Source organism: Chenopodium quinoa, unplaced genomic scaffold (genome assembly GCF_001683475.1).
Source record: "Chenopodium quinoa cultivar QQ74 unplaced genomic scaffold, ASM168347v1, whole genome shotgun sequence".
Lineage (NCBI taxonomy): Eukaryota > Viridiplantae > Streptophyta > Magnoliopsida > Caryophyllales > Amaranthaceae > Chenopodium > Chenopodium quinoa.
Genome location: NW_018744367.1, coordinates 3,217,116 through 3,235,981, shown reverse-complemented (window position 1 = coordinate 3,235,981; position 18,866 = coordinate 3,217,116). Strand labels below are relative to the sequence as shown.

The following is an 18,866-nucleotide window of genomic DNA, read 5'->3' as shown; positions in this document are numbered from 1 at the left end:
TTTGTATAAAAATACATACGTTACCCGGTAAAAAGCGGGCATAGTTTAGTACTCGAATAAGCGCCAAAATGACAAAAACCACCAAAATCAATCCTCTGAATCATTTGCTGAGCTCCACTGAAATTTCAGCAAAGCTACTCCCATGGCTCTCCTAATCAACACCATGAACACTACCCCACTCTCCAATCTCAAATCTCTCTCTTTCCTCAACTCCTTTCCTCATAAATTATCTCAATCAATCCGTAAATCTTTTCCAATTCGTGTTTCACCAATTAATTTCACAATTTTCCAGCAATTGAACAAGGGAGATGAAATTACAGCCGATAATAATTCAAATCAATCGGAAGATTCCTCGATCACGCAACAAAAGAAGAGATTGTCGGAGCAATCGTCGTGGGAAACGAAGGATTCGAGGGGCAATGATTATCTTTATAGGCTTGGTGCTGAGGCTGATAATATGAACATTGCTGTGGGAGCTAAGTCGGGTGTTATCGATGATCTTTTCGCCGGCAATTTCCTCGGCCGAGACGGTAATGCTTCCTTCCCGTCTTTTTTTTTTTTTCTTGTTTTTTTTGTTTTTTTTGTTGTTGTTGTTGTTGTTGCATTTTGAATATGTTATCAATATTCAAAAACCATCATGTTGTTGGAAACTTAGAATTGTATCATTTTCATTTTCGTAATTGCAATATAGGGGATGCGCGGTATTCTAAGAGAGGAAACATATAGCGAGAAAGATAAGAGACCGATGTGATGAGAAGAGAGATAAAAAAAAAAAATTAAATAAATAAAATCATTGACCAATTATAGTTTTTAAGTAACTAAATTGACCAATTATAGTGTTTAAGTAACTTTGCACTATTCTAGTAAAGATATATGTTGCGGTTAAAAAGAGCGGAGGATGTACTTTAGAATTAAATCGATTACCCTAGTTAGGATGTTGGAAAAAAGTTGTCACACTGTTCCAAATTAAACATTAAAAACAATGTTAAAATTAATTTGGAGTGGAGTAGTATAAATTAACATATGGTGTAAACCAGAATAGTATCGTTCTAGTATTTAAGAGCAACATTGTTAGGTTATGTTCTTTCAAGCTTCTAGGCAGAGTAGATTTCAGGTCAGCAGAACAGATTTCAACATTGCAGAGCAGATCAAATTTCACTCAGCGGAGCATAGCACAACACAGCAAAGCAAATTTCAGCAGAGCAAAGCATATTTTAGCAGAGGAGAGTAGCTCTAAAGAACAGGGCCTTACTTTGTTTGGCAAGCAATACAAAATTTTTATTAAACATGCCTTATACAGAAATGTATGATTTAGACTACAATTTTGCTACACCTAAGTGGCTAAATGTCTACACATGTGAAATGATTAATGGGTCTTTTTTCGTTTGTATTCAATCGAATTATATGGTATGTTCATGGTACTCTTGGATCATGTGATGATTTTGCTTACATTTATCCACTGGAAAGATTCAACTTCTTAGAGATTTTTGTTTTTGTTTTGGCAATATGCAGCGGACATTGTATTTGACTATAGACAGAAGGTCACAAGGTCGTTTGAATACTTGCAAGGCGATTACTACATCGCTCCCTTATTTTTGGTTAGATTCTTTTCTTTATCCATAATTCTTTCGTTTGTATGATTGTTTATATGCTGTTTAATTGATGTTCTTATGATATACATGATTCTTAGTCTTGCTTTGCGTTTAAAATGTTTAAGGTTGGAATATGAATGAGATTGATTACCTGTATGATTGAAAACTTACTTGTAATGATTTCAAATACATGACAAATAATCTTGTTGCTTCCCTACTAAGGTTGGCTAGTTGTGGTAGGAGTGCAGGGCGGAGTAGTGTGTACATACTAACTCCTGCAGTCTTGTCAGCAATAGGATCTGTACCATGAGGTAACCCTAATCATCTAATTGTGAATGCTTGACGTGGTCTGTTATGGTTCATTATTTTGGATTTCTGAACCGTTTGGTTTTGAAATGGATACTTTCTAAAATTAAAGACCACTAGCAGTCAAACCAAGATTAATCATTTTAATAGTCTTTCAACTTTTTTAGGGTCACTTATGTTACGCATTCAAACAACATTTGAGAAAATATGGACTTATAATATTTGATAGTGCATTAATTGGGTGCTAGACATGAGCGAGCTTATTGGTAATAGGTGAACTGTTATCAAGCAGATGTGTTTGTGTCATATAGCTACTAAGCAACGTGGCTGAACTAGGAGTTTACTGTGGTCGAAAATCTGAAGATTGCCACTCTCGGGGGAATTGTATTTTACAGCCAGTATTTTAGTCTCTGTTTTGGATTCAAGTGCTGCGAAATGGTTGAATTCAGATCATTTAGGCAGGAAGGTTTGAAATCACATGGATTCCAATTAGTTGGCAGTATGTTAGACTTGATTCAAAGGTGCCTGCACTAAGGATACCGTATATGCTGCATGCTTGGTTATTGTTGACACAAAAACAGCTAGAAGACCAAGGTCTAGTAAAAGAAAACTTGGGGTAGCTATCTTAGGGGTTGCTCAGGTGCGCGTGTCTGTCCAATTTTGGCCGCAGTACGGATTTAAATATCAATTGATTTCAGGATTAGCTTAGCAAGGAATAATCAGAATTGTTCAGGCAATTTTTTCAGACGATTTATTGTCTTGATTTGAGCTATTCAACAGTTGTTCTTATCAACTTACGCAGTTCGTTTAACTTAGTGCAACTATGTGATTATTGTGATATACATTGAGTCTGCTTGTGTTTTTGCATGTTTCCGTCTAGATTAAGACTTTTTGTGTTTTGCGATTTGATAAGGTAATAATTGAAGTTTAGAACCTAACTTGATGGGATATAGGACTTTATGTGATCTTGAGTTTTTGTAGCATTCCAATCAATATAGAACTATTGAAGTGTGTCTATATATTTTCCATTTTTAGCTGATATAGGTGAATGTATTAGTCGACATGAATTTTTAAATTTTTTTTTTTTTTCTTTTTTATGGGAAATTCTATATGGTGGCCTCAAGTATATAATAATTCTACATGGAAGACAATGTTTTTTTGCATTCTCTTAAGTGGCACTCTACTTCTACATAATTAAGTATAGTGTCCTTTTTTTACTTTTATGGCTAACTTTTATTGTAATGGCTAATCTTAGTTTTATTAAACTAATTAACCCATCGGCCCATCCTCTTCAACTAAACCACTACCCAACCACCACCCCTTCATAGCCACCGCCCTTCTTCCACCAACTGCCAGCGCCCAGGCCCCCTCCCCCAGGCCCCCTCCCCCATGCCGGTGACCCTACCTCCCACCCACGACACCCCCACAGCCCCACCCCCTCATTTCCTAGCCCGACATCCCACCATGAAACGACCCCCTTTCTTGTCCACCACCGCGAAACGGCCTACCTCCTTTGTCAACCACCCTGACTCGATCCCCCCTCCCCTTCCTCCAACAAGAAATGCCGCCCCCTAACCCTAAACCACCCTAAATTAAACCTTCTTAGGGTTTCAATCTAGGATTTCGGTTTTCATATGCTGGTAATTAGGTTAGGGTTTCGAGGGCTGGTTTAGAGGGTGGTGGCTAGGGTTTCGATGTCATACGGTGGTTGGGTTGGGGTTTCGAGGGTGGTGGCTAGGGAAATTCTACATGGTGGCTAGGGTTTTGAGTTTCGAGTGGTGGCTGCGGAAAAGGAGGTGGTTTTCGTGAGTGGGCTAGTAAAATTGGGTTGGGCTGGTGGTGGGTAGGTTTGGGTGGTGTAAGGCTAGGGAGGAGGCAGTGGCGACAGGCGTGTGTGGTGTGGCTGGCGACAGTGATGGTGGTGGGTTTGGTGGCTAGCAGCAGCGATGGTGGTAGGTTTGGTGGCTGGGAAGGGGGTTAGTTGATTTGCTTAGTTTAAAACTAATGGTTAGCCAAAAAATCAAAAAAAGGTCACTATACTTGATTATGAATCTAGAGTGCCACTTAAGAGAATGCAAAAAAACATTGTCTTCCATGTAGAATTTTTATATACTTGAGGCCACCATGTAGAATTTCCCTTTTTTTTTTTTTTTTTGTAATCTTGATTGAAAACGATTTAAGTGAAAGAATATTCCTTGCATGTATTACTCTGTTTTGTGAGTGAAGTGACTCAAAGGATCCCTGTTATAAGGAGTAAAACCCCTTAGCTTCTTTAAAGTGAAGCCAAAAACAAATTTATCTTATCCCCTCCTAATATGAACCTTGGTGAGTGAAGCTTAGGAGTTTATAATATAACCTTTTTGTTTTCTTTCACCAAGTGGTGTTAGAGGAACTTTGCTCATTGTGTTTCTGATACATGTGTAACTTTGGGTACTTTACGATTGCATTTTGTGCATTGAATTGTGTACCATCACAGTGAGGAAATTCAATATTATAGCAGGATCAGTTTTAGAGGATGGAAGTTTAGTTCCTGCAATAATCCAACTACTCTTCTCACACTAGATGGTGTAAAAGGGCTAATGAAATTTGGAAAGTAGAATGCTCATGCCTGATTGCATTAGGTTTCAAATTATAATGCTAAACCATAGAAGCATCCTTCCACTGATAGAACAAAAAGGATCTGATTGAAGTACACAGATAGGCCCACATGCATTCAACAGCTTATACTATGCTTTCAACCTGTGAATTTTACATTTTTGCTTCACTTGTTTTGATGATTTTGAATGCTTTGAGGAGCAGTGCAAGCCAAAAGAAGCGGTTTACTGCTAAGAGAATGCTTTGGCATGAACTTTTTGGTTTGAAAAAGATTTAACTTTAGTAAATTATTTGAGTCTTTGCGGCACAATTAAGTTTTTATGGAATGGTTGACTAAGGTAATAATGAATTAATGGTTGACTCTACGAGTTATGTTCATTTCTGCTGTTTGAGGTTTTTGCTAATACTTATGTTCAACTTGCTTCACATCATAAATTCATGCTTATATTGTTGATGTTGTCTGTAACAATGGGCAGATTATCAAATTTGTATTTTTTTCTTCTGTATCTATTCACGTGACCCCTTTTCTGTCAACTTTAATATTCTAACAAAAGTAACCCACTGTAGTTTCTTCTCTTTTCTAATGTGACAGGATAAAGTTGGTAAGTTGCCCAGAACAATCCAACGATAGCATATTTTCAGATGATTTCTTCATTCATAATTGTGACTGGGTAATCTGTATCTGAAGCAAATTTTTCCTTTGTTATTGTTCTATCTTACTCTGCATCATGCTTGAATTTTCCAATACTATCTGCTGTTTGGAGCATGCAGTAGGTATAAGTGTATAACAGTGTAATAATTTATGTATGATTGTCATCTTCTTTTTAAATTTCCTTGAAAAGTTACCATATTTTGCTGTATACATCTGGAAAACCCAAATTCTCCTTGGCTTTTAAATCACAAATTCCTGAAATATGCCTTAAACATGTGGTGATAACCTGACTATTGAATAATAATTATCTAGCTAGTATGTATGTATTATTATAAAATTATACAAGTAACGTAATAGCTAAAGATAGAAAAATGAGAAGCGCACATAACTGATCAATTAGTCTAAAATATTTGCTACAGGACTGCTAACCTATTTGAATTACCTGATACATATTTGGAACTAGACGTGCATCAAGTCTGCTGATGAATTTCCTTCTTGTCAAATTTGCTCCAATTCCTCTTGTCACCCCAAGGTCATAAAAACAGTAATCATGTAGTTTACAGTTTTTACACATTGGATTTCCCTTTCTGTAACTGAAATCTGTCATGCTGTAATTAATCTCCTTGGTCTCCTGTTTATTCAACCCATCTGAAAATACCACAAGATACAGGAAACTAATAAAAAATTGATGACAGTTTTCTTCATCGTTCTAACATAAGCCAACATTTATGCAATTCATGACTGATTTTTTTTTTTTTTTTTTTTTTGAAACAATTCATGACTTAATTGAGATTACATATAGTGATTGATTTATTGTGAGCAGAAACTATGGTGTGCAAATCATGAACTACAAACCATTCCACCAATAACTCGATAAGGTGCTTTCCCAAGGACATTGTTTCTTACACAACCTCAGTTCAATTCTCCAACTGACTTTCAGGAATATCAACATATGTTTTTGATAAGTATGCTCAGTGGCAGATCTAAGATTGACAAAACTATACAACAGTAAACAACAATAAAGCATAAAAGTATACTTTAGTAACACACTAACACTAATTGCTCATTAATTGTAATATTATTGAGGTCTTGTCAGAAAATACAATATTGTAAAGGCAAGATTAGTGCCACTAGTTTGAAATTTAGGTCATCTACAACCATTGACTCAATGAATAAGAGGAGCAACCGAGCAATACTTGAACATAAAAATTTGATACAGTAAATAAGAAATAAAAGAAGAAAAGATGAATGAAAATGGGAATAACATTTTTTTTTGTTTTTTTGCACAAATGGTACTAAGGTGAACTGATACCCTGATCTATGCAAAAATAAAGCATAAGTCTAACTGCCACTAAGGCAACTGTATTTATTTGTGATTTACATGCAGTTTATGATATGCAAAGTATAGTTTAGCCTTTAGAAAAAAAAAAAAAGAAAAACAAAAATGAAACAACTACTTCTCTTTTTTGTTTTCAGTTGTTCTGGGGGTGGCACGTGCCTCCCTGGTTACTGCATAGATCTGCCAGTGAGTATGCTTTGTACTGTACTTATGGGTATATTTGAAATAGGGATGGCAAAAAAGCATGAGAGGAAGACAAAAATGGTAGTCACTACTTGTATTACGGTGTTAAACTGTTCTAGGTGGATCTATATTTAGATTAAAATGTCTGTTCAAATAAGGAAAGTTTCTTAAGCGGCATGTTTGAATGTGTCTTTAGCTTGTCTGTATATTTGCTTTGCTAGGACCAAATTATCTATTTATGTTTGCGATATTCCAATATCTTTGCAAAGAAATCCTATATTAGACTAAGGTGGAATGTTATTTGTTATCCTTTTGGTTAAACGAAGTGTCCAAGAAAAACTAAATTACTAAAATCTAAAGGGCAATGCATCTCATTTCTTGCACACCATCTTTCTAATTGGTCACAACTTAATAAATAGAAGTCGCAATTGGAATTTTCAATTAATTAGTAATTGTAGTACCATAAATTCCTTTCAAGGGTGATCTTGTCTTTGGATTATATACTGATATTATCTACTTTTTTTGTTTTGTTTATGCAGTTTGCCACATTGTAAAGAATTTCATTGCTCATCATCTGAACGCTAAAGTTCCTCTAATCCTAGGTAAATCTCTCTTGCTATTTCACTTTTCATTGGATACTGAAAAAGAAAAGAGAAAAATTAGTGAAAGTGTAACACCCCTACTCCATATTGGATTGTTATGCAAGGATTGATTCTTTATTTAGGGTGATTGGAGTGAATTCTGCGGTCCTATTGGCAGACTTCCTTACACAGTGGAATAATGATAGTACTGCGCTAATTTTTAGCTGGATTCTTACAAAGCCTATTTTTTTAAAAAAAAAAAAACGGATTTATTCAGATTTCCTGGATATAGATCTATGGAAGTTTGTACTTTTTACAATTATTAGTGTGTCATTGGAATATCATACGAGAAATAACACGGAAAAAAAAAAAAAATAAGAAAAAGATATTTACATCGAGCTTAAGCTATCTATGTTTTTCTATTTTCTTGCAATGCTCTTGAAGAAATGTGGTTCTTACATTTATTTATTGTGCCAATGGTAGAAATGCCTCATTATTCCTTTATTTTATTTGAGAAATCAATGCATCTATACCGAATGATTTTGCTTTTTTCATCTTAATGTTTCATTAAAAAATGAGACAGCTTGTAAACAATTTGGTTTTATGCCCAAGAGATCTATGATGGAAGAAATCCATTTGTTAAGACAAATGATGGAGTTTTGTAGGATAAAGAAGAAGGACCTCCATATGGTTTTTATTGATTTAGAGAAGGCCTATGACAAGGTGCCAAGAGAGGTACTTTGGTGGGTAATGTTGAAGAAAGGTATCCCGCGAAGGTACATGGACCTAGTTAAGGATATCTATTGGGATGTATCAACAAATGTGATGTAATACCCCACATCAACATGAGCCTACTAGTAGATATTGTCCTCTTTGGGCCCTAGTCTGTAAGGATTTTCTAGCTTGAGCCGTTGAGGTATCAACCCCCATATAACGAAGGCTTTGTTCTCCTCAACTTCCAATGTGGGAGCGCCATAGGCACCTTATAAACTTATTACCACTAAAGCCAATTTATTTGACTATTTAAGCGGCTAACCTTTATGATTTTAAACCACTTGTTTGAAACTTGTAAATTTTCTTTTTAGAAATTTTATAGAATATGTTTAAGTTGGTTTTATAACAACTTCGATTTTGTTACAAATGAGTCGTTAATTAGTTGTTCCTATGAGATTGAGTAGTTTTAGGAAGGGCATGCATATGTCATAAATCTTTCAATGCTATCTTGCTAAATGTGATTATATGAATTGTTGAGGTATGTGACTTATGTGATAGCTTTACATGTCCTTTTTGTGCCATTTAAGTTAATGCATGATTATAGATTACGAAATCTAACCGGTTTTCTGTTGTTGTGTATGCTTATGTTGTTTTCTTTTGAATGCTTGCTTGCGTTGGGATGACGTAGAGAAGAGAAAAGTGACGTGGTAAGTCTAGGAACAGAAAAGAAGTGGAAAGTGAGGATACTATAGAAAACACGGACAGGATTTTAGTTCTAAAGTTAGATCAATTTGAGGAAGAACATCAAGACTTGCATGATTTTGGAACAACTAAAAACCAAAAACATAATACTAAGACTTACCAGGGATTTTTCATCAGTTTACTCTAGACATCCCCACATATGATGAAGAAGAGTATGATAACTGGATGGTCCATGAACTTTTGTAGTACTCTGATATTGAAATACTACCCATAAATTCCTCAGGTAAAACTTTTCTTTCAGTGCATTCTTAAAGGCTTCCCATCTAAAATTTGGCTGGCCTCTTCTTTCAAGTACATGGCAGCTTGGTCCACTTTCATTTCCTTTGAAGTGTTTAGGGCCACAAATATCTTATTGAGCTCTCGTTCCCAATTCTGTAAAAAGGTAGGGTCAACACCCCCTTTAAACACTAGTAGTTTAAGGCTGCATTGAAAGAGAAGTTTTTACCCACCTTTCTCGAGGAAGCAAAAAACTCATGAATTTATGGGTAGTATGTCAATATCGGAGTATTACAACAAGCTCATGGACCATCTAGTTATCAAATCTTCTTCATCATATGTGAGGATGTCTAGAGTGAACTGATGAAAGATCCTCTGGTAACTCTTAATTTTATGCTTTTTTGTTTTCAGCTATTCTAAACTCATGCAAGTCTTAATACCCTTCCTCGAATTGATCTAACTTTGGAACTAAATCCTCTGGTAACTCTTAATTTTATGCTTTTTTGTTTTCAGCTATTCTAAACTCATGCAAGTCTTAATACCCTTCCTCGAATTGATCTAACTTTGGAACTAAATCCTCTGGTAACTCTTAATTTTATGCTTTTTTGTTTTCAGCTATTCTAAACTCATGCAAGTCTTAATACCCTTCCTCGAATTGATCTAACTTTGGAACTAAATCCTGTCCATGATTTCTGTAGTATCCCCACTTCCCATTTCTTTTCTGTTCCTAGACATGATTATTGTGTCACTTTTCTCTTCTCTACGTCTTCCAAACGCAAGCAAGTATTCAAAAGGAAACAACATAAGCATACACAACAATACAAAAATGGTAAGAACTCGTTATTATATATTCATGCATTAACTTAAATGGCACAAAAAGGACATGTACAGTTATCACATAAGTCACATAGACCAACAATTTATATAATCACATTTAGCATGATAAAAGAATTGAAAAATTAATTACATATGCATGCCCTTCCTAAAACTACCCAATTCTCATCGGAACAACTAATTAACGACTCATTTGTAAGAAATTTGAAGTTACTTTAAAATCAACTTAATTCAAGGAAATTTCTGAAAAGAAAAATTGTAAGTTTCAAACAAGAGGTTTAAATTCATAAAAGGTTTTGCGCTAAAATATTTAATAATTGACTTTAATGGTAATAAATTTATAAGGTGCCCATGGCGCTCCCACATTGGAAGTTGAAGAGAACAAAGCCTTCCTTGCATAGGGGTTGGTACCTCAATGGAAATGAGGTCTTTTGGGTGCAACTTTTGTCCTGCACCAAAGCAAATCCTTAAAGGCTAGGGCCCAAAGAAGACAATATCTACTATTAGGCTGCGTTAAACTCTTTTCTTTGTGCAACGGTTCTAGATGAAGTAACCAGGACAATTCAAGATGAGGTACCATGGTATTTGTTGTTTGTGGATGATATTGTTTTGGTGGATGAAACTAAAAATGGGGTTAATGCCAAATTGGAGGAATGGAAGCAAAGGTTGGAATCCAGAGGGTATAAACTAAGACGGAGTAAAGACAAAATATTTGGTATGTCGTTTTGGTACACAGAAAGGGACAAACGATTTTGTAGTGAGTTTGGATGGAAAGGATTTAACTATGAGTAAGTGTTTTAATTATCTTGGGTCGACCATCTAAAAAAATGGCGACATTGATCAAGATGTGGCTCTCAGATTAAGTCGAGGTGGCTTAAATGGCAAGCGGTCACGAGAGTGTTATGTGAGCGAAGCATTCCTTTACAGTTGAAGGGGAACTCTATAGGACTTCCATAAGACCAATGTTGCTTTATGGTACAAAATGTTGGACTTCTAAGGAGCACATTAAAAAGAAAATGCGCATGTTAAGATGGATGTTCGAGGACACTCTAAGAAATAGAATTAGAAATGAAGTTATTCGTAAGAAAGTGGGTATTGCAGACAAATCTAAGGGTGCACCAGTACGAAGAGTGAAAGAGTGGGATCATAGAGAGTTTAAAAGAGGTAGAGGAAGGTCGAAAACGACTTGGTTGGAAAGAGTTAGGAAGGATATAAAGCAAATGGGTTTGCAAGATAATGAGGTTTTTGATCGTAAGGGATGGAGGAAGATTTTTGTGGATGACTATACGGAATAATTACTTTTAGTTCATGTAGTCGACCCCACTTATGAGATTAAGGCTTTGATTAATTGATTGGCTTGTAATTTACACTAAATTTTGATAGGTTTTGATGTAAAAATATGATTTTGCAAAAAAAAATATTGATATATACATGTTAATCATAAATATTACTTCATCCGTTTTTAAATACTTGCTCAATTTCTACTTTTTGCACAATTAATTTGTCCTACTTTGACTAATGTATGTGATTTATAAATAAGAAAAAATATAGTTCTGTGGGTACTTGTTGGAATTGTCTTGATGAATAGATTATTAATTTTCAATTGTTAGAATTTATACTAAATGATATTATTGATCAAAGATTAGCATCGGCATCGTGCCAGGAGAAAGAAGAATGGAGCAAGTATTTAAAAGCGGAGGAAGTACTACGTATTTAGAATTTTGTAGCATGTTCTTCCTCGCTGATCCCTCTATTGATCTATCCACACTACAAAGATCGAATTATCAATGAGATTGCTAGCTTAGAACAATGGAGAAACAAAATCTGATCTCCCTCACTCTTATGGCTAGGTGTTTAAGTTCAGCATTCTTGCTTTGATCGGCAAATGAAAACATATGTATGTTTGGAAATCTTATGCATTAGCCTTTATAATCAAATAGCCTTGGTTAGATTCTAAACTTACCAAGCCACCTTAGGGAAACAATGCACAAACGCACAAAGCCATGCACTTATCCAAGCCCATGCATGTGCACATTTCCCCAAGCCCTTAGTTAGACTTGTGAATGTTGGGCTTTGAGTTTTACAGTCCACTGCTTAATCTGTTCTATGCTATTGTGTGTGACCAAATAGGTTCAGCTAGGAGTGAGTCGTATACTCAATTACTTAATTAACTGATTGAAGAGGTTTCCAACCTTTGTTTTGTATTATTTATTATTTATTTATTTTTGTATAGACAAAGTTACATATAATGTCACTTATTGGACAGGAATTTGGGGAGGAAAAGGTCAAGGGAAGACATTCCAAACTGAGCTTATTTTCCGGGCTATGGAAGTCGAGCCAGTTATAATATCTGCTGGAGAACTGGAATCCGAAAAAGCTGGTATGAAAAATGACTTTTATCTGTATTCTCTTCACACATAATTATATAACAGAATCTTTTGTGATAATTATTTTTTGATGATGTTTAAAAAGTGTTTTTTTATTAAAAAAAAAAAAACCTTATCCTGAACTTGTTAGAACTTATACGAATGTCTTCCTTCTTTCTAGAAGTATTTGGACTTGGAAGCCCTTACTAATACTAACATATTCGACTCAATGAACGTACTCAAATTTATCTGAACTTATTTCTCCTACCATTTATATGTTTGATGGTGAAAGAACAGCCTTAGTTTTATCTTTATCATGAGCTGTGTGTTGTCTCTAAGTTTTGATTGTTCTGTTTCTGTGGATGCTTCTTGCCTCTCTTATTTCCTCACTCAAATGCATGGATGTTGCAATCTTGGCCAGTAAATTTGTCAATCAATGGTGCTTACATTTGATTCTTGGTATCCAACCTTGTAGGCTCACTATTACCAACCTAATATACTCTCTTATAAGTCAATTTGTTAGCAAGAATTTGCATATGGTTGTGCATGGCCCATCATGTTTTTCCGTACATACATATCCAATGTCTTGATTATCTCGAAGGCCTTCTTTCCGCATAATAGTTATGCCTCTCTTGATCACTAAATACATGCTCCCTCAGGCCCTTTTTGATTGCTCCATGGCCCACTTGTTTGTGAGAGCTTTATGAGTCATATGGGGCAAAAAATAAGGGACAGAGGGAGTATTAGAACTTTTCAGTCTTCTAAGTTGTGCCTACTGTAGGACACCCTGAAGAAGTGCTTTAAGGAAGCTCCAAAATTAAACTATTTAACATAAGAATATAGATACACACATATACAAGCATACTTACACAATTAGAATCCACAGCCCTAATGCAAGTCTCTCCAGCTGTTTTAAAAAATCCTGTGGAAGCTTCTTTGCGTGACCCTATGCTCTTTACCATATGATTATGTATTTATAAATTTTCAGAAAGTTCAAATGGTGTAGGAAAATTCAAAAAAGTTTTTGATTTTTTAGGTTCAAAAAGAAAAAAAGATTCAGAAAAATTACAAACAAAATTCACATATAAACTCTGATAAGTTAGTTTTTTTTTTTAAATGAAGTAAAGACATGTTATAAGTAATAAGAGGAAAGTTTACATGAAGATAGTTCTTTAGTACAAGGGCAACGATCTAAGTCCCTGAAGAAGCTGAGTACCTCTGCAGATTTGCGAAGGTTCTTCTTAGTTGTGGCTAACACTGGTAGTAACTGAGGATAATGTCAGTCTCTGCACAGCTACAATATCCCCTCACGTACTTCCCCCTATGTTCCCAAATTTCCCTCTTATGCGCTTCATTTTGTCATTTATCAAAGTGAAGGAGGTCATGCAATTTTTCAAAAGAAGTAGTGACAAGTTTAGTGTAACTGATAGCGCTGTGTTGTATGCTGCTTACTGTGATTTCCATTACAGGTGAACCTGGTAAATTAATACGGGAGCGATACAGAACAGCCTCTCAAGTGGTGCAGAACCAAGTTAGGAGCTTTTCCTCTATCTCTAATGATTTATGTATGATGGATTTGGTTTATTTATATTTTATTTATTGTTTCATATTTAGGTTACATAGCTCTGCTTTTCTGGGACAGGTGAGTTTGAATAAGTAAAAAATTAATACATAGGAACAAAATTATTATCAGCTTATTATTTTGTGAATTAGAGTAGAGCTGATAGCTAATGGAATTCCTATCTACATCAGTATTTGCCAAGGATGTATTTAGCATCTTTATGTTTCTCATTGTTAGGTCAAAAGACATTTTCTTTTGACTCTCTGTGGGTATTTATTCTTTTCTACTTGAATCTCAGTGACTTGTCTAAAGTCCCATATACTGTATTTTTCTTCCACTTCTCACATTGCACATAAACTTAAAGCGAAACACTTTAATTGAAGACACCCAGCCAGGCATAATTTTTTAATGTAGTCTTGTTGTCCTTGACCTGTACAGGGAAAATTGAGCTGTTTGTTGGTCAATGACATTGATGCTGGCATTGGTAGATTCGGTGAGCTCCCATTCACAGACAATATACTGATACGAATTAGATAGTTAGTTATACGACTACATTGGCATAACTCTTATATTTGCTGCAATATTTTCCCTTTTGTAGGAGATACTCAAGTGACAGTTAACAATCAAATTGTTTCTGGAACTTTGATGAACTTGGCTGATAATCCCACCAGAGTTAGCACTGGACAAAAATGGCGTGAATCGGATGTTACACATAGAATTCCTATTATTGTCACAGGAAATGACTTTTCAACAATTTATGCTCCTCTAATTCGGGATGGGAGGATGGAGAAGTTCTACTGGTATGTAGCTATGTATTATGCCCGTCATCTTTAATAGCTATAACAAAGTACAGCTACTTTTAGTCAGATCATATGGTGGTGATCCTTGCATTTTGTCACCATTATCTAGATTTGTGTTCATTGAAAGTTCTTAGGACTTTATTGATTAAACTTCTGTTAGATTGGAAGGGTTAGGAAGCCAGTGCAAGCTGATCTATATAGTTCTATTTCAATTCTGAAGACTGTTGTTTTGGCATCTGAAATGTAGTTTTGTAATTTATTAAATTTTTTAATAATTCGACTCAACACTTTGTTTAATTATTGTTTTTATTTTCCTATGTTTTATTTTCAATTGTTTACAATACAAATAAGTGTTTGGGGTATCTGAATCATCATCACGTGCTACTCATCTTAACTCTCCAAACTGACAACAAAAATCGAACACCAGTAATTCTGAATCCAAACATTTAAGTTTAGCTATTGCTTAATTCAAAGCTGAGAACTCATAATGGTACAAGATGAGCCCTTTATCCACTGGGTTTTTATGTTATACACGATTGCACGTATGAGAATGAAATGTGATACTTGAGCATGTCAAGTAGCTGACTTATAAATAGCTATCTTACATGGATTGAAGGTGTGAATCATATACTATTCTATGTGTTTTCTTTTGTTTAAAGTGCCTAATTGTTTACTGTATCAAGGTGTCTCAGATGGGCACTCTGTACTTATTTCCATAGTCTGAGTAGGACAGTCGCCTAGCTATCTCTAAAATTTCCAAACTTCCATAATATTGTTTCTGTTATGAAGTACTGCATCACTACTGTAACTTTGTTTATTTATTTATTTTTGGTCATATCAGGCAGCCAAATCATGAAGATATTGTTAACATTGTTCATCGGATGTATGAAAAAGATGGAATATCCAAGGATGAGGTTCTCAGCATTGTGAACACATTTCCTGATCAAGGTAATATTGTACGCATTTCTTCAGAATAAATAGTTAACTTTACTTATGTGTCAACAGAGGACCCTGATGCACTGAAATTGAAATAAAGATAGACTTAGAATCCAAGAGTATTACACAATTACCCTCTTGGTAAAATCAAGTTGATTCAATTGTGTGTATCCGATCCTTTGCTCATTTCTCAAATGCAATTTAAGATGGTGTGGGGCTACAAGAAGGGTCCTTATGTAATTAAAGATTTAAAGCCTTTACGTTGCTAGGGTAAGGGATGATTGATGATAAGTCTCTGTATATTTTGTGTAGTAATGGAATCATGAATATATTTTATTGTTCTCCGATGACTTTTTAAAATTCCAATTTTCCTTTCTGATTGACTTTGAGGGCTTTTTTGGGCTTTATGGATCTCAATTTCCTTTGGAGGCAATCCTCATAGGGCTCGTACCATTTCCTTTTGGGATTTGGTACTAGGTTTTCAATACAGATCTCTTATGGAACTGGTATTTGAGATATGTAGCATGTAACCTTTATAATGTGTGGATATATGCTGAAGACTCTAGAACTTGGCATAAACTAAACTCACCTCATATTGTTTAATTGAATCTTGTCATGCACTAAAGTTCTCTTATTTATCCATTTTTTGGGGTTTTTTTTTTTTTTTTTTGGGTGTGTGTGTGTGTGTGGGGAGGGGGGGAGCAGTATCAATGATGCTTTCTAACCATCATTTATGTCTTCATTTAGAGTATGTTCTTTTAGTTAGCGTAATTATTAAACATTTTACTAACAAACACTGTGCCCCTTTCTGAACATGCAGCCTTAGATTTCTATGGAGCATTGAGATCCCGTACATACGACCGATCTCTTCTTAAGGTATACTCTTCTTTGCTTGGGTCTATCAATTTGCATGCAAGTGCTGTATTTACTTCTTTCTTGCAAGATGTCTACAGTTAAAAATTAAGTGTTTTCTGCAGAATTAAAATTAAAATGAATAAGAAGAAATTTAAGCCTTATGTTTGTCATGTCTATGCTAATTACTATTACAAACTCATCATCATGCTGGAGTCGCAATCAACAATGCTGCACTAAATTTATTTCATTTTGTATAAGAAAAGAAACAGCTATGACAATGCTTAGTTCAGAGGTTGCTGAGCTTAAACTAAGAAATTTTGCAAAAAGTCTGGGTCACTATGCAGCTTTTGTTTTTAAGCCACTTTTCATACCAGCAGAAGGTTAATAACCTAAATTTTATGAAGTCATGCATGCTTGGAGCTTTAATAATAATTAATAATCTCTATGTCATTAAGAAGCTTTGTTTTAATACCCCTTTTCACACCAGCAGAAGGGTAGTAACCTATGTTGTACAAAATTATGGAACATGATTAGTAAATGACTGATCGGGTGCTCTTCCTGTACCAGTGATTGTGATTATATCATCTGACCAAAAGAATTATCTATTCATGTTATCCAGTCTAAGTATTTTGCAACCAGTAGGAATCAGGCTAGCTATACATGTATGTTAAAGGGCTTCATTCGTTGTCCAGCTTGTGGTACTGTAAAATAATATTTTCCAATACTGAAGTCTACCTTCTTGCTTTTTTTACCTGATTGCAAACTAATTGTTAATTCCTTATCTTCTTCTAGTGGGTTGATGAATGCGGAGGTGTTGAGAATCTAGGAACCACACTTTTTAAACAAAGGAGAGGTGATAAACTTCCAGTTTTTGTGCCACCTGAGGTAGCATCAATTGCCAAACTTTGTTTGAAGTTTTAATAAGCAATTCACTGCTGATTCTGTTTGTTTCGAGTATTTATTGTCTGAATCTTAGATGTCTTTAGTATTTCTTGTATTTTGACACTTGAATTGGAATTACTAATCAAATAGGCCTTATTTCCGCATCAAAGATCCACAATGATTAACATGGACAAGGCTTTGTTACACACAGTCCCACAGACACGCACATGCACACACACATGCACATGCACCACACGATTTATTACTGGCAAATTGCTGAGAATGCTGACATTTAGGTCTTCTTAGTATAATCACTAGTGAAAGGGGAAGAGAGAACAGATAGACCTACATGTCGACAAAATGTTTGCATTTAGTCGGAAAAAAAATTAGTCAGAGAAATAGGTCTATCTGCTCTCCTTTCCCCTTTTGCCAATGAATAAATTAAGACCACCTGAATGTAAGAACAATAGACCTAGCTGTTCTTCCTTATCCGTTTTCCATTTAATAGGTCTAGGCCATCCAATCATCTGTAGTATAACATATCACACCATGGAGCTAAAAGAACAAAAAGGACCATAACAGAATTCCGGTCTACACTAGCACCATAATATCAGATTAAGGAGGAAGATAAGAATTAGAGATTGATAAAAAAAAAAATTAAAAAATGCAAGGATATGGGCCTGGGTGAGTAAAAAACAAAACATATCTATTTTAGTTCTATCATCAGCTATGGGGGTCGAATCTCAGATAAATTCTGGATTATGTTTTCTACCCAGAAATTTCCATGTCATTCCTGAATGATGAGAAAAAAAAAAAATTTGGGTCAGAAGAAAATGCTATTTTAGAGTTTTATCAACAATTTGCTTGATTTGGTGGGGATCTGGTATCTTAACACCAAAAAAAAAAAAAAAAAAAAAAAAAAAATCTCAATTAAGATTCGAATTAGGAAGGATTGGTTGTCTGAACCTGGCCTAGATATACCTGAAACCAATACGTTTTTGTTATCGCGGGATATAGTGGCAGCTGCAGATCATTTGATTGGAATGGGTACACCTGATGATATGAATCATTTGAAACATATATAAACAAATTATAACATTCAACCGAGAGCCACACATGAAACACATAGGTTTGCAGTCCACATTCCAACTGAAGAGCTTATGTTATTTTTGATATTTTAAACTTCAGAATTTATTCAAATAGTTTCAATACCATTTACATATTGTATGTGCTAATCATACTACATATCTTTCTTGTATGTCTGATTCGAAGCACTAACTCCAGTCTTTCTGTGTAGCAAAATGTTGAGGCTCTTCTCGAATCAGGCTACTCTCTTGTGAAAGAACAGCAGTTCGTCATGCAAAACAAACTTTCTAAGGAGTATATGAAAAATATTGATGAATAGAATCCAAACTAAACCTTTCTAGTATATCTTCCTTGATACATATCTTTATTTTAGTCAATTCTTGAATTTTTTTTTTTATTTTTTACAACGGTCCAAAATATTGAAAATGTTGTATTACTCAATTTTGAATGGATATTATAAAATTTCAAACTCATTTCTTTATATATATATAAAAAAAAAGAAATGGTGTATGTATATGGCCCACAATTCATCATCTACTTCTTCATTCATGTTTTCATGGCTAATGGCTTCAAAAATTTTTAGAAAACTAGAATGTGTATGTGCTA

General features: G+C 34.9%; 1 protein-coding gene across 1 annotated transcript; it reads left to right on the top strand.

Annotated features, from left to right (window-relative positions):
• The first annotated feature begins 15 nt into the window (after window positions 1-15).
• Window positions 16-18,770, top strand: LOC110696546 (ribulose bisphosphate carboxylase/oxygenase activase, chloroplastic-like). Its single transcript, XM_021873871.1, has 12 exons — window positions 16-530; window positions 1,513-1,598; window positions 5,086-5,095; window positions 7,207-7,269; window positions 12,041-12,154; window positions 13,610-13,671; window positions 14,140-14,194; window positions 14,300-14,501; window positions 15,343-15,449; window positions 16,258-16,313; window positions 17,085-17,177; window positions 18,472-18,770. Exons 1-12 carry the CDS (start codon window positions 143-145, stop codon window positions 18,577-18,579), a joined length of 1,344 nt encoding a protein of 447 aa, XP_021729563.1. The 5' UTR covers window positions 16-142; the 3' UTR covers window positions 18,580-18,770.
• The last annotated feature ends 96 nt before the right edge of the window (window positions 18,771-18,866 follow it).